The sequence below is a fragment of the Varanus komodoensis genome, unplaced genomic scaffold (genome assembly GCF_004798865.1).
Source record: "Varanus komodoensis strain SLA01 unplaced genomic scaffold, ASM479886v1 scaffold7_3, whole genome shotgun sequence".
NCBI classification, from domain to species: domain Eukaryota; kingdom Metazoa; phylum Chordata; class Lepidosauria; order Squamata; family Varanidae; genus Varanus; species Varanus komodoensis.
In genome coordinates, this window is record NW_025336480.1 from 17,499,939 (window position 1) to 17,514,966 (window position 15,028).

A 15,028-nucleotide genomic window follows, 5' to 3' on the forward strand; every position below is an offset into this window, starting at 1 on the left:
AACATTTCTATGCCGCCCCTTGACGAAGCCTCGGGGCAGCTTACAACACAATAAGATACATTGAAGTACAATAGAACATAATAAATTACCACGAAATACAAAAATACAAAAAATACACTGAGATACAATAATATAAAATTAAAATTAACAGTATAAAATAAGTAAAGAATATAGGAGGAGAAAAGAGAAGGAAGAAGAAGTTGCCTTGGCCAGATCATATATTTTAACAATTAAAATGATGTTTAAATAAAAAGGTCTTTACCTGGCGCCGAAAAACCAGTAACGACGGAGCCAGGCGGACCTCTTTGGGGAGTGAATTCCATAGGTTGGGTGCCACCGCAGAGAAAGCCCTCCTCCGAGTATTTACTCTCCTAATTTCTTTCATGGAGGGTTCCCGGAGAAGGGACTCTCCCGCAGATCTCAAAGGGCGGTCAGGCATATATGGACGTGAGCGCTCGTTCAGGTAGCCAGGACCCAAGCCGTTTAGGGCTTTATAAGTCATAACCAACACCTTGAATTGGGCCCGGGCTTCAATGGGAAGCCAGTGAAGCTGACGGAGGACTGGAGTCATGTGAGCATAACGCCCCGTCCCCGTCAGCAACCTGGCAGCTCTATTTTGCACCAATTGAAGTGTTCGGACCATCTTCAGAGGAAGCCCCACGCAAAGCGCGTTACAGAAGTCTAGGCGGGAAGTCACCAGCGCGTGTGTCACCATCGCCAGGCAGTCGTACTCCAGGTAGGGGCGCAGCTGATTAATCAGCCGAAGCTGAAGGAAGGCGCTCCTTGCCACCGCTGTCACCTGAGCTTCCAAAGAAAGCTCTGGGTCGAGGAGCACTCCCAAGCTGCGGACCTTGTCCCTCAGAGGGAGTGTTGCACCATTCAGGACCAGGTCAAATCCACCCTCTCCGAAGCCCGATCCGCCAACTAACAGGACCTCCGTCTTGTCTGGATTGAGTTTCAGTTTATTGGCCCTCATCCATTCCAATTTAGCAGATCCTTCAAAATAAAAGAGTGCAGTTGTATTGCTTGCATCTATATTACGACGATATATATTTGCATTGACTTTTAATTTGCCAGTGACCTCATGCAGGCCAGTGAGGGTCAGCCATTGGGCCGGATGTGGCCCGTGGGCCGTACAAGGCCCAGGTCTGCTCTAAGGTGATACCAAACTAGGGCCCCTTGAAGCACTTTCAACCTGAGGACCAAATTCTATTTCAGACATGCTCTCATTGCAGTGGTGGGTGTAGCTAAAGGCTTCTTTCTTGTTCATAAATGGAAATATAATCAAAATAGAAGCAGGCAGGGGCTGGCTGGGTGAGAAAGAAATCTTCTAGCTTTCCCCAAGGCTCGCACCCTCCAGATGTGCAGTCTGAGGCCAATGGGAGTTGCCGTCCAGTACTTCTGGAAGGCTGAAGAAGGCTGACACACACACACACACACAGAGCAAGCCCCAGTATTGCAACCATTCTGAGGTCTGCTGCCTTTCCTCTTTTGCACCTGACAGATTCCTTTCCTCTCTGGACCCTCCTGGAATAGCAGCCTGCTGCTGGGACTTGATGAAACAACACTCCCAAGGCACTCCCAAGCCAGAAGGATGATGGCTGCCAACCCAGAATGTATGGAATTTACCCTGAACTTAAGTTATTGATGGAGCTCCTCTAAGGGCTTTATTGGCTCCTCTTCTCTAGAGAAAAGGAAGAAGCCACAATTTGTTGCACTAACTTAGACAACATGGCTGTCTCTTTTTCCTTTTACATTATCCAATTTAGACTGAAGTCCCTTGGACACAGACTGTCATGTTCGAATAGATCACACATGAACTGCTCTGGGAGCCTTCCTGACCCAGTGCAGAAAGCCTGTCCTGTTGTCCTGAAGACAGCAGCTTATTCTTCTCTTTGTTCCCTGGCCTGAAGCAACACGACTGCCATTATTTGAGGAACCTCTTTCCCCTGTTTGAATAAGCCCTGTACAAATAGCACCATGTGCTTGAAAGCATACAAGCCTTTTGCGGTATGAGCACAAAGCAGAGGTGTCAGTAGGCAAACCAAAGGAACCAACCTGCAAGACACCCATTTGCACGGAATGTGCATATGTTTATATCTATATGTGCAAATCCAGAAACAATTACATGGGTTTATTTCATCTCTTCATTGAATAACCAAACAAATGAATTATTTAAAGTATTTAACTATCAACATTTCAGAGGAGGACAAGTCAGTCAATTTTTCATCCGAATATCTGAAATAAATTCTTCAGTCAAGTTGCATGCTGCCCCAGATCATTCAAAATCAAACAAAATTGTTCCTCAATAAGCTAATCGCCATGCAGAAATATATGCTTTTCTCCTGGCTGCAGTCCTCCTTGAAAATCATCCGCTCCATGGCAATTAAGCTGCGGAAAATCTTTTGACTGGCACCTGTGGATACCAGGTCAGGGCTCTGGAGCATTAATGTAGGCCCCCACGAGACAGATGGGCCCAGGCCTAGCAACTCTTGTGGTGCAGACTACAGCTGACAGCAAGAGAGAAGGGAGGCTTACGTAGATGAGAATCTTCACAGTAATCTTTTTAGTGCTGCAGCAGCCCCTCCATTCGAACCCCCCGCCTCCAAAAGAAAGAGATACCCAAAAGGAGAGAGCATTAATTTCACAGGGGGCAGGTTCACACAATCAGCAGTGTGTAGCATTATTTAAATAAGTCATGGTGGGTTGTGATACATGCTGGCTTATTATGTTGTGCAAAGCAGGGTAGGGTGGCTTGTTATCATGGTTAACAGCCTGTGTATTCTGGGAGCTTACTAACCACACTAACATGGGTTCACATGACACAATCAGCTGCAACAACCACCTGTCATGGCTTGAATATTCACAGTGGCAACCAGCATGTGCCACAAGCCACTATGGTTTATTTAAGCCATGCTGCCAGCTGCTGATTGTGCAAACCCAGTTGCAGGCTTATATACTGAGGAATACCAGAGAAGATTTGTCAGAAAATGACTTTCACACCCTTCTATGCTTTAGTAGATAGAGAATGGCAAAGTCATGGAGCCCAAAACAGAGGCAAGTCATGTGTTAGAGCTTAGATGTCGAGGTCGTGCTTTTCCAGCCATACTTTCACCACAGTCCAAAAATTCACAAGCAGAGTGTCAAGTAGCAAGAATGAGAAAGAGCTGCTTGGTTCACTTGAATCTCTGGAACCTGCTGCACAGGGGAACTTGGCAATATTGTTCTGAGTTTCCACATGCTAAGGACAACTCTGGGCAAGGTAACTTCCAAGTCCCTTCTTTGCCAACAACCATGTGATTCTAAAGCTAATATGTGTGTATATCCTTTTATATTTTTAGTTTGAACTTGGTCAGCTCAGTCAGTCATGCTGTAGTCCCATTTAGGAGTCAGCAGAACAAGTGGAACTAAAGTGTGAGTAACATAGTCTGGATCTGACCCAGTAGGCTATATCCAGTGTCAGCTTTACACCAGCAGAGAAGACTTGCCCACCCAAGCTGCGGCACACATTTTTTCCAATCCCTCTACCAAATGCAGCCCTGTTTACCTATCCCACACTGTTTGGGAGGAGTCCCAGTCGTCATAAGCAGCTTTTAGGGGTATGGCAGGGGGTCCAGCAGTGGATCTGGAGAATCAGCAATACCTTGCTTTGAACCATTTCTATCCAGTAGTGCCAAATTACCATGGCCACTTGCTATTTAAATGATCTCAAATATGAAGATAAATTTATTTCAGACTGAATACTAAGATGCTCATTAAATGCTGATTTGTGTGTGTTTCTTTTGCATTAGATTTCTTGCTTTGAATCTGCTACATGCATGAAGTAGACAAGGAAAATTCCATAAGGTGCTCTACTTCATTCCTCTTGAGCAACTGACAACTGCAAAGAAATGCAAGAGAAATAAGTCTATTTTCTGGAGAATACCCTCACAATTAAAAGTCTGCTGTTACTTTTAGAAGGCAGAAATGCAACACCCACACTTGGAAACTCCCTTCTCTACACCTGCATTCAAGATCTTACTAATCAAGTAAGAGAAAGGTTTAATGTTCTAAAGCAACCTGGACATTATTTACTCAGCCTCTTTCCTGGACCAACCTACTGAAGTGTTCAGATTCTTAGAGTGGTGTTGTCCCCCTCCAAGAAGGAATCAAAAGCTGATCTTTACCCTAAATCAATAAATCATTGAACCTTAACAAGTAATCGTAGTAAGGGGGGAAAATGCTCAAGGCAACCTTACTGCAACCTTGTCTTCCAGCTCAGTCCAGCTGTGCTGGACCCAGCAAGTCAAGCCAAAATCCAAATGGCTTTAAGAAGGCCAAGCCTGACTCTGGGGAAGGCTATGGTGGTTTGGGAGGGCTGCAAGACAAGGAGAAAGAAAGCAAACTAAGAGGTCTGCACATTGGAAAGCGTTGCCCTGCAGATCCAAAGGACCAAGAGCTAAAAGAGTCAACAAGAGAACACTTCCTATGGAAATCCCAGACATCCAACGGAGATATGCTATCACTCCAAAAAGATGGAAGTGGCTTGCCCACTGGTGGTGGATGTCCTTTGACAAGAGATCCTCCGAGCCCTGCTCCTGATCTACTCCAAACTGGATTCGACACCAGAGATGATCCAAGTCAAGAGTGGAAAGTGGTGAAAGTAAAACGGGTCCTTATTTCTCCTGTTGGTGAATCTAGGAATGCAAGTAAGTGCGGTCCCAGTTTATTGTTCCACCCACTGCTCGTGATGTGAGGGAGCATTATGTGATCTCATGCTCACCAAAGCCATGCTCAGACGTTGCTTCCATGTGTTCACCTCTAATGCACAGTCCCCCAAATCCTCTTCTCCAGCAGCTGCAGCTTCAGATCTGTGCAGTGAGCAGAGGGTCTGAAGGGAGAATCTTTATATATTTGGCTGAAGGTATTCAGCCAAAGCAGGCATGGTTTTAAACATGTAGCAGTGACATCATATTTTCATTTTTCCTCTAAAATAGTTATGGGGTTCCAGAAGCAGGTATTAAAAGCCTCCTGCGACTTCCTGCAGGAAGGTCTGATTGGAGCCCTTGCACTTACAGTAAGAATTTGAAAAAGGACATTCCTGTTAGGTGTGCGTCTGTAGTCATGTCCTTTTTGGCCCCCAGAATCCTCCATGGTGCTTGGGAGCCTTGCTCTATCTGGTTTCCCAATTGCATCGAGCCAGGTAGACACCATGGTACCCTCCAAATGTGTTGGACTACAACTTCCACCAACCCAGGCAGCATGGGCAATGATTATGGGAGTTGTAGTTCAGACATCTGGAGGGAGTAGGATTCCTTACTTATGGTACAGAGGACTTTAAGTGTGTTTAGCCAAATGTGAAGATATGCTTCAACATGTGGCATACTAAGGCTGCAGTCAATGAAAACATGCATATTGCCAAGAACGAGTGGTGTGCTCAGCCCCTTTCCGCCATCTATGCTTTCCTGATGAACACCAGAACAGGGGTTTTCATCACCTGGATCCCATTAGATCCAGCTAGATTTCCACCTAATCATCTTGTAAGTAGCCAATTCTCACCTGTAGTAAGGTGATCTTCTCAGCATTTCTGCCATCTTTAACCACACTGAGGCTCTTTCTTACTGCTCCCATTTCAAATCTGGGTGTTCTTGCCACATGGACTAGCGCTACAAACCTGTTGCTCACACACACACACACACGAGAGAGAGAGAGAGAGAGAGAGAGAGAGAGAGAGAAACTTTCTAAGGCAAGTTGCTGCTTGTTTGGCCTTTACCAGACTAAAAGTTAATCATAACTTTCCAAGGAAGCAGAAGTTGCTAGAAGTAAAGATGCAGATCAGTTCATGTGTGTGAAGGGGGGGCATTGGTGGGAGGTAGGGTGAAATGGGGGCTGGAGAGGAGTGAACTACTTAGTCCTGTTGCCAGTACAGCACAAGCAGTAAGGTGCTAATCTGATTTGGGCTTACAAGGATCAGCTTGCTTGGATTTCAGTCACCCTCCATCTTTCATTTCTTGATGTCCTCACTGGCTGGTTTATGCTACATCTTTACATCACAATCCTAGTCATGTCTACCCAAAAGCAAACCTTGCTGAGTCCAGTACAGCTTCACACACTTAGTAAAATGTGTATAGGATTGCAGCTGTAGTCACCTTTCATGGTAAATATGGAAGCGAAGGAGAAGGGGATTGTAAAGGGACATAAGCATTGCCATTTCTGGTTTTACCAAGCAACAACAGTTGCAGATCTGAACTCAATAAGACATCTGAAAAAAGCGTAACAAGTTAAGCACTTATTGGAGACACTGTTCTAGCACAGAGGGCTTGTTCACACATGCACAGACATGATTTTTCATCACTTTATTCCTGTGCATTTGAAGACTGGTGACTGAATGTGTGAACAGACTCCATTGCATTCACTGAAGTTATGAACAATGCTAGTGTTGTCTCAGCACTAGCATTAATGGGGTTGCACTAGTATAAGCCGATGCTCATGCTTCCTAGGCAAAGAAGAAAACCATGCTGAAATGTGGCGGCAAACTGTGCTGCTCTGTTCAGTGGCAGATCACTGCTTTTTACCTTTGCCTGGTAATTATGCTAATAGCATTGCACTACTAATGATGTTGCAAATGCTAATCACATTGCAATATTATTAGCACTAGCTAATAATCAACAGCATTGGATACTGCCCTATCTCTGCAATGGTTATTGCTGTATATTGCATCCAGGAAGTAATGAGCTTGCAGGTGTGAACATGTGTGGACCAAGAAGCACATCAGTCACAGTGGCTCAGCCAGCCCTGTCTATGGGGGCTTCCATATGGAAGGCTCTTAGCATTATCAGAAAGCAGATGGACTAGCAAAGTCTGTGAAGCATGCATAACGGGGAGGGAGGAAATCCTATTTTCACAGGAAAGATCATCTTGAGCTCCTCAGTTAAGGTCTCTCTACAGGTTACATTCTATAAGCTCCCTTTGCTTGCATCTATCGCTGTGTGAATGCAGAAGGTGTTTATTCCATCAGATCATGTTGTAACACTGAAACTCTGACTCAAGGATGTTGGAGAAATCCACAACAGGCTCAAATGGGTTTGGATTTCTCAGACTGATTGGCTGGCTGTTCCCAAGTTGCCCAGATTCTACAGACTTGTGGACTTCTCTAAAAAGTCCATGTCATTTTATGCAAATGCAGTCATAGAATTATTTATTTATAAAATTTGTATGCTGTCCGATTACTCTAGACGGCTTACAGCATAAAGCTGTAAATGCATATTTTCTTTAAAAAACTGACCAAGAATACACATTTTCCCCTTAGGCTAAAGCATGAAAATGTGCGTTGTTTGATGTGTGTACTTTGGGACATTTGCATGCTTTCACAAATTTGTGCAAAAGTATACAAATGCTGTTTACACAATTCATGAGAACAGTGTGAAGGATGATTGTGCGTGTACTCAAGCTGAGACACCCCTATCCCTTTTGTGTCAATGCATCAAGGCAGAACTATGACATAGAGGTGCTACCAAAGATGCCACGCCTGTTTTATGTTATACTTCCCCATAACATATAGGATCACTTGCCTCTTGTTGTGATTCCCTGCTGGGCGTATCTGCCCTCTGGCACTGGTGAGAGCCAGTGGTATGGAGTGGAGGTGGGGGAGCACACACAGCATGTGGACATCACAACGGGACTGGCATTGGTGGGCACCTCACAAGGGCTCACAGCCCAGCAGGGGCCCCCTGACAAGAGCCCCCTGGAGTTGTTCCCCCTCTTCACCACGGCAACCTGCTTGTTCGTCTGCCTCTTGATGTGGCCCAGGCAATGGCAAAGCAGAGAATGAGGAACGGCAGCTGTGCAGTTGCTTTGATCACTGGCTGCCAAGCAAGCAAGTGGTAGCAAGGATGAGACAGAGGCAAGAAACAGCAGCAACTGGGGACAATGGCAGCTGGCTAGACTCTCTGAGGGCAGAGCTTGGATGAGGCCTTGCCTAAGGGCCTCAAGGACCAAATGGGAGGGGGAGAATGACCCAAAGATGCCAATTCTAGTGGTGGGTGCTGGGTTGTGCAGTGTGTAATATATAGCTGTGCCTTCAATCAGCCATCAGCTGTCATATTTTGTTTCCAGAATACTGCAGTGCTACTGTATTACCATGTATCCCACTCAGATGGGCTTCTTCCTGTCACTTGCCACTTCTAAGGCCATACCTCATCTTTCTTGTCTTTTTCCTTCCTTACGGCTTGCTTATTTCCTGCACAAAAGTGACAGAAGGTCTGGGAGTTACTGCAAGCCATATTTCTCCTGGACCACCCAATGAACACTGGACTTCTTAAAGCTAACAATTCTTTCCACAGACTTATTTGCAATATTATCCTGATCTCCTGGGGCTTGAGCACTGGAATAGTTTATGAACACAGTTGGCATGATTATGTGACTCCTTCTGTAGCTGAGAGATGTGGTGGTGACAGTGGCAGCAATGAGGATGACTTACTAACAAAGCATCAAGATACGGAAAAGTAAGCAGCCAGCTCAAACTTTTAGAAGAATGATAGGAGAATGAGGCCTTACGCCCCAGGGACAGCAACTGGTCAACCATAAATCTGTATTCTAGGCCGCAGCCTCACACACACTTGGACTCTTTACTTATGAAGAAATCTTAACGGCAAAAAGAGCAGAGCACTGTTGTTCTCCTGCTTGAAGTCTGAGCAACAGGAGCAGACAAATGCTTTCCAAAAATGGTTGGGTTACTTTCAGAGTCCAAATTGGCAGACATGTTGGAATTGTGGTCTGTTTTGCAAAGTTAAATACAATCAGCTCCGGGACTTTTTCAAAATGAAAATCCAACAGCAGAGCTGCTGTACAAAACCAAAACAATGACAGATGTAGCAATTAGGCCTATGTGGTGCAATGTCCCGAAGCAGAAGGTTTGCGCTGCCAATTGTGTTAATGATAAACGTAAAGTATTGCATATACAGCAGAGCTCACAAAACTGACCAGTGATTTTAGATGCTTTGGCTTTTAATAGTTTTGAATGCACTTGGTGGATAGCTAAAGACATATACCATCAGCACCACTAGAACTTGATTGGATGCCCTGCTTTTTCCATATTTGGCATTCACTTGGCTATCTAGCATTATAATTTAAAAGTGAAGGGGATACTTCTAAAGCAGGTTTCCCAGCTTTAATTTAAAACAATTTTCCTTATTTTACCATTTTTATACTGCCCTGTCCTTGTGGCCTCTGCCTCTCTCCTTGAGCTTTCTGAGAAGCCACCTAAAGGACTTGACCAGGACTTCTCGCCTTGGGGTTTTTCAGTGCTGCTGCCTGCTCAGTACCTGAAAGATGAGGGACGACGACTTAACCAAAACTGCCAAGCCAAACCAAAAATGTTTCCCGACACTGCAGACATGTGCTTCCCCCTCTCAGGGTTTGCGTTAGCATTGGCTCCTACTGCTAACAGCCAAGAAAACCTTGTGCCATTATTCTGCCTTTTCCTCCCTGGGAAAACCCAGGCCACTCCCACCCATGAAGCAGAATGTGGTGCCTGCAGGGGGTGGCAGATCTGGAAGGACAGTCCAGAGCCCCAGTTCGTAGCTCCAGCCACCTCCAGTGGGCGAGCTAGAGAGCCCCACCAGACACTTTCTTGCCATGCAGTCACAGACACAAGAAAGTGGCCAGTGGAACAGTCCAAAACAATTGCAAGCCCTCATTTGCTGTGGACCTCAGGGGCTTTTAGCAGATCTCAGCACATGGCTGATCCCCCACGATATTTCAGTCACGTGCCCAGATCTTGCAAGCCTGGAGCCATGAGATGAGAGCTCCCCGATGCCACTGCTATGCATCCCTTCCCTGCCCTTGCTGCCAAACAGGTCCAGCCCAGACAGTTTCTGTGTGGCAACAGAGAAAAGGTGATGGGCTCTCCAAGCTGGGACTTCCTGCAGCAGGGAGGAAGGGCTGTGTCACAACGGAGGTGGCATGACAGTGACCAAAGGGAGGGCCGCATGGTGGCATGCGTTCTTTTGCTCCAGGTGTAAAGCAGCTTGCACAGAGCCTGGGGAACATATGGGAGGTTTACGGGGTTGGGGGGGGGGTACCTACCTGGCCATTCCTTGCTTCCACCCCATAAAATGATGTAAATTAACCCGCATCTGGAAACCCCTTGGGATTCCTTGAAAAAATATGAAAACAAGCCATTTTGGTATTTTCCAGCCCAACCTGGTTACCTCTCCATTACCAAGCAAGCTGCAATGCCGCCCACTGGGAGGCCGTTTGGCTTGCCTTCTGGGGTCTTCAGTAATCCACTCATCCTACAGACTTGAATCAGCCTTGAGGAGGAGGAGGAGGAGGGTTTGTGGATCTGCAGTTGCTTATCAGCTGGAGGAGGAAGTGGGAAAAGAACTTTGATCCGTGTGCTTTCCTAGAGCTGGCGCAGCTAGTGCGCACCCCTTCCCCATCGTGTTCCCCCTGAGGGCTTCCCGCCGCCCCCCGATTCAGCACGGAAAGCAGAAGGGCCCCCACGCGACCTGTGTGACCCGAGAGAGCCATTTGGCGGCGGCGGCGGCGGCGGGTGTGAGAGTGTGATGAGTCAAAGGAAGAAAGCGAGCTTGGAAAAAAAAAAGATATAGATATATTAAGTGAGCTGGGGGGAGCCTGAATGAGTCAGCCGGGCGAAGCGCTCTGGCTCCGATCTCGGGCTGCTGCGCCCAGGCGGCGCGAGCGCTGGGCAAAGTCAAGTCCCCGGCTGGCCCTTCCTCGCTCGCGGTGGGGCGCCGGGGAGGAGGAGGAGGAAGGTCCCCCCCCCCCGCCGCCCCGTGCGCGCGCGCGCTCCGTCCTTTGACAGACACGGCCAGTTGCTGTGCGAAAGCCGGGACACCCGATCCCGGAGGAGCGGCCGCGGCCAGCAAGCAAACGCAACCCGCGCTGCAGGGCAAAGGACGCGGCGGAGGCGCTGCGGCGGAGCGGAGGCGGCTGGACCGGAGAGGGAAGCCAGCGCTGGCCAAGGGCCGGCTGACGATCTAGGGCCACCCGCAAGAACGGGTGAAAGAAAGGAGCGGAGGTAAGCGGAGGGGCGGCGAACTTGCCGGGCGGCGCGGCTCGGCGTGGCGTGGCGCGTGGGGAGGGAAGTCTTGCCCGCAGCGGAGCTCCTCTCCTAGGCAAGGAGAGCCAGGTGCTTGGCCAGCAGCTGGACTGCTGGGAGCCAAGGCTACCTGCTGCAGCGGTCCCAGGAGGAGGCCCCAGGTAAACACCGATAGCAACGCTCTCCCTCCGACACCCCTCCGGTCCCCAAAGGGAACCTCCCGATCTGCCCCCAGACCGCGGCGTGGTGGCAGCTGAGCCTGGCCGGGCGAGCTGACAGGCAGCTGATCTGCGGTTCTCCCCTTGTGTGGTTGTCCTGGACCCTCCGACGTTGGGATGCTGCTGGCGTCCCCGCCCGGTTCTCCCCCGCCCCCCGCCCTTCGCCCCCACCACTTTCCTACAGAAATAATGGAGGGAAAGAATCGCGCTAAAATGAACCCCCGCCGAACTTTTCCTGTGGTTTCGCTGGTGATTCTTGTCGCTCTTGAGAATAAGAGCACGCCTCCTGTGGAGACATAAACACATACTCCGGGCTGCTTTCTCTTGGGAGAAACCGACACGTGTTGTATGTTTGCTTTACTGGGAAATCTAAAGGCGGCAGGCAGGCAGGCGTGCTGGGAGGAGAAGCCTCCCCTCTCCCTGCAGTCCAGGGTATCTTCATCCCTTCCCCATCGTTAGTCTTGCTTTTGGCTGAAGGCATCTCAGGATGAAGTGGCTATTGGGGGAATAAGGCTGCTACTCTCTAACTCTGCTTTGGCGAGGTCTGGACGTTTCTCTGCTGCTGTGGGTTTGGGAGCAGGAAAAGGATAGGCTTACAGCGTATCTGCCCCCTCCAAATTTGCTGGTTTGGGGAATCTGATCCCCCACCCTTGCCCACACGGATGGCAACGGTGCACAGAGCTTGCTGATGACCCCTGCGTGGCCAAGCAGAGAAATCGCAGGCCAGCCCACACTCTCTTGAGTTCCATGTGCAAGGAAAGGATGCACAAAATAGCCCGTGCACCTGTTCCGAAGGCACTGTTTTGGATGGTGTTTCTCACACTTTGGGGTTTGTATGAACACGGCCCACAGGGATCGTGGGGATCTGTCTGCCATTGGGACAGGCGGCATTCTAAATCCACACATGCTTGTTTCTTGGAAAAGCTGGTCCCCTGCCGTTCAGGACTTTTACAGGGCTTCAGTAAAGTGGGGATGGACTGAAATGTTAGGCTGTAGCTTGAAATGTGTGAAAGCAGGGAGGAGGGGCTCAGTGGTGGGGCTGTACATCTCCAGTTTTTGATCATCTGACTTTTGTATTTTTCGTGCCTCCGCCCCTTCAACCTGGTATTTAGAGTTATCTTTGCCCCTCCATTTCTAGCCACCTTCAGTTCTGACAAGGGATAAACAAAAATTATAAGTCAATAAAAAAATCATCTGCCAGCTGGGGAATACATTTACGATGAATTCATTCATGGCCAGGCTGCCCTTTGCTGAGAGCCTGTTTGGCCACTGCAGCCAAAACTTTCTGTGTAGCAGTTCTCCTGACCCATTGCAAATATTCCAACATTTAGCTAATATTTTGACTGAATTTGTCACTTAGTTGAGAAAGAAATGTCCAAAATGAAGACTATATCTGCACCCTGCCTGCTGTGCCCTTTGTCTCCTACGAAGCCACCACTCCTCATAGCAAGAGGATGTTACTTAAGAACATGAAACTTCTTGAGTGGTGAGTAGTCGGAACTCTAAGAGAATGGAAATTGGTCATTTCCCCCAACACCGGAAGTTTTGCTGCTATGCCAGGTTCCACCTCTAGGCTGCCACACACTGGACAAGGCACTCTGGTTCTCTGTGGCAGCAGTTGCCAAGAGACACCCAGAGTGCGAACTCCCAGCTGGCACAGTCAAGGGCCATGTGGGCAGGGGCAGCGGGTTGTGTAGTCCAGCACAACTGTGGATTGGGGAAGGCTATTCTGGCACGTGTGCTACATTTGGAAGGTGGTGGTGATCGGGGGTGTTTACCAATTATTAGGTCAGTGATGATTCCCGAGCAAGGAAGAAGCCTAACACTTAGCTTACAGTGTGAACACAACAAAGGACGTGGCTCATGAAGGCAAGGTACTGCAAGACGTGGTTGTTTTTGCAACAACAAACTAGCAGGAATGTCCTTCGTGGAAAATGCCTATGAATGTTGATGGCACAATGACTACATTAGTCTGCATGATTCTACGGGTTTTCTTCTGTGAGGCTGGGAACATTTTGTTACAGCAAGCTAATAGGGCTACTCTCCTGGAGAGTGACCCCAGCTGCTGAAAGTCTTTTGATCTTAGCAATTCAAGGGAAGTCAAATGCACCACAGTCAAGTCCACATAAAATCCCAGGGTGAGACTACCACTAAGAGAATATAACCTGTTTAAATGACACTCTAGAAGGTAAGAGAGGTGGTAAGGAGATCCCTGGCAGTGCAGGGAAGTGGCAGGTGGAAGGCATGCCTAATAACAGTAAAGCTGGACTGGTGGCGCTTGAGAGGAATCAATGGGAATGGGGGTGGGCGCTTGCTTCGGCTTTTTGAGCGGCTTCCAGTTCTGACGAGTTCACTTTTCTGAAATTCTCCAGCAACTGGGATCTGGCATTCCTTTATGCTCATTTTCAGGCATGACAAAATTACCCGGAGGCTACCCTCTCGACTCTGGCACTAGAAAAATGCAGAGCGACTGCTTGGGGCCAACAAGGCCACCCTGTCAAATGTTTCTAATCGTGGTGCAGTCAACTTGGAATGCCTGGGCGTTCGGCAAGCGGTAGCGTCTCAGGCGGCTTTTGTGCTGCTGCCATGTGTGAGCTCCAGCAGAAGGGGACGGCCACAAACAGGCCGGACATCCTTGGAAAACTTTGTGGTCGCCCACACAGTGTGCGATGGATCAGGGTGTGGGGAATTGTCACCAATAGTCTTTCAGGTGGTTTGCTCTTTGACTATAACAGCGGTGGGCCACTTGTGCACCTCCAAATATTTTGGCCTTCAGCTCCCAGCTTCCCTCACCACTGCTGACTGGGGTTGATGGGAATTGTAAGCCAAAACATCTGGAGTACCATCCCTGTCTATGGTAAGATGCAGTGTGTGCTAAAGTCAAATAGACTCTTTCCATTGGTTTTTTAGCTACTAGGTATCACTTGTTGCCATTGCTTCACCAGAATATATATATTTTAGGCACACTTAAAGGGTGTCCCAATAGTTCTGAATATTAGCTATATGAATATTTTTATCCATGTGCCTACTTTAGTAGAAAAGGAGGCAGTATGAACATTTCCAAATGCTACATTCAGCAAAGTATTGCGGAAAATGTGTTTTTAGAGTTAATGGTCTCCATAGCTTCTTGGATATTCCAAAAGGAGGTAAAGCAAGAACTATCCAGCAAAGCAACACTCAACAGCTCCATTTCCTTACTTCATTATAATGTTAACTAGAGAGTAGCTGCAACTTATGGAAGTTTATGGCTTTGCTGGAGCTTTTATTTGAAGCAGAATACCAAGCAAGACGTGTTGGTGGTTTTGAACAACTGGGAGCAGGAATCCGTATTAGGTCCCCTTCAATTTAGCAGGAAGTGCTGTTGCGGTATTTATGTAAAATGTATTTACCATGCTTTGGGCACATGCTAATAAATACAGCACCGTTTTCACTGTGTTGAAAATGTGATCTTGTGTCACACAGAAGTGCAATTGGGGAAGAACAGAAGTTGAAAAAGTAGTATGTGCAGAGGAATTGACTTTTTTAAAGGAGGTTTTAACAAAATCCATTAAGCGCATGTTTTAAAAGGAGCAAAGTTTTTCTTTTAAAGTAGTTCTGACCTCCTTTCTGAATGCCTAAGCGAAACTACTTCTCCCCTGTGCTGACCTTTGCAGGATTAAGCCCCATTTGAAGGGTGTGTGATCTACTTCTGAGAAAATGTATGGATGTCAGGGCATTTTCAGCTAGGTGCTCCCCACCCAGTGCTTGAAGCAACGTGAAAGATTTC

The 15,028-nt window shown here is 47.7% G+C and overlaps 1 protein-coding gene across 4 annotated transcripts in view; it reads left to right on the forward strand.

Moving 5' to 3' along the window:
- Window positions 1-15,028, forward strand: part of SYNPO (synaptopodin) — a 100,964-nt gene that overhangs the window by 27,579 nt on the left and 58,357 nt on the right. The window contains exons 2-4 of one of the 4 annotated variants that reach the window (XM_044454177.1): window positions 1,505-1,616; window positions 3,342-3,414; window positions 3,792-4,688. In XM_044454177.1, coding sequence (XP_044310112.1) covers window positions 4,220-4,688 — 469 coding nt within the window. In that variant the 5' untranslated portion in view covers window positions 1,505-1,616; window positions 3,342-3,414; window positions 3,792-4,219. Of the gene's footprint in view, window positions 1-1,504; window positions 1,617-2,990; window positions 3,415-3,791; window positions 4,689-15,028 lie in introns of those variants that run through there. The other 3 variants (XM_044454176.1, XM_044454178.1, XM_044454175.1) reach the window with 3 other exon arrangements.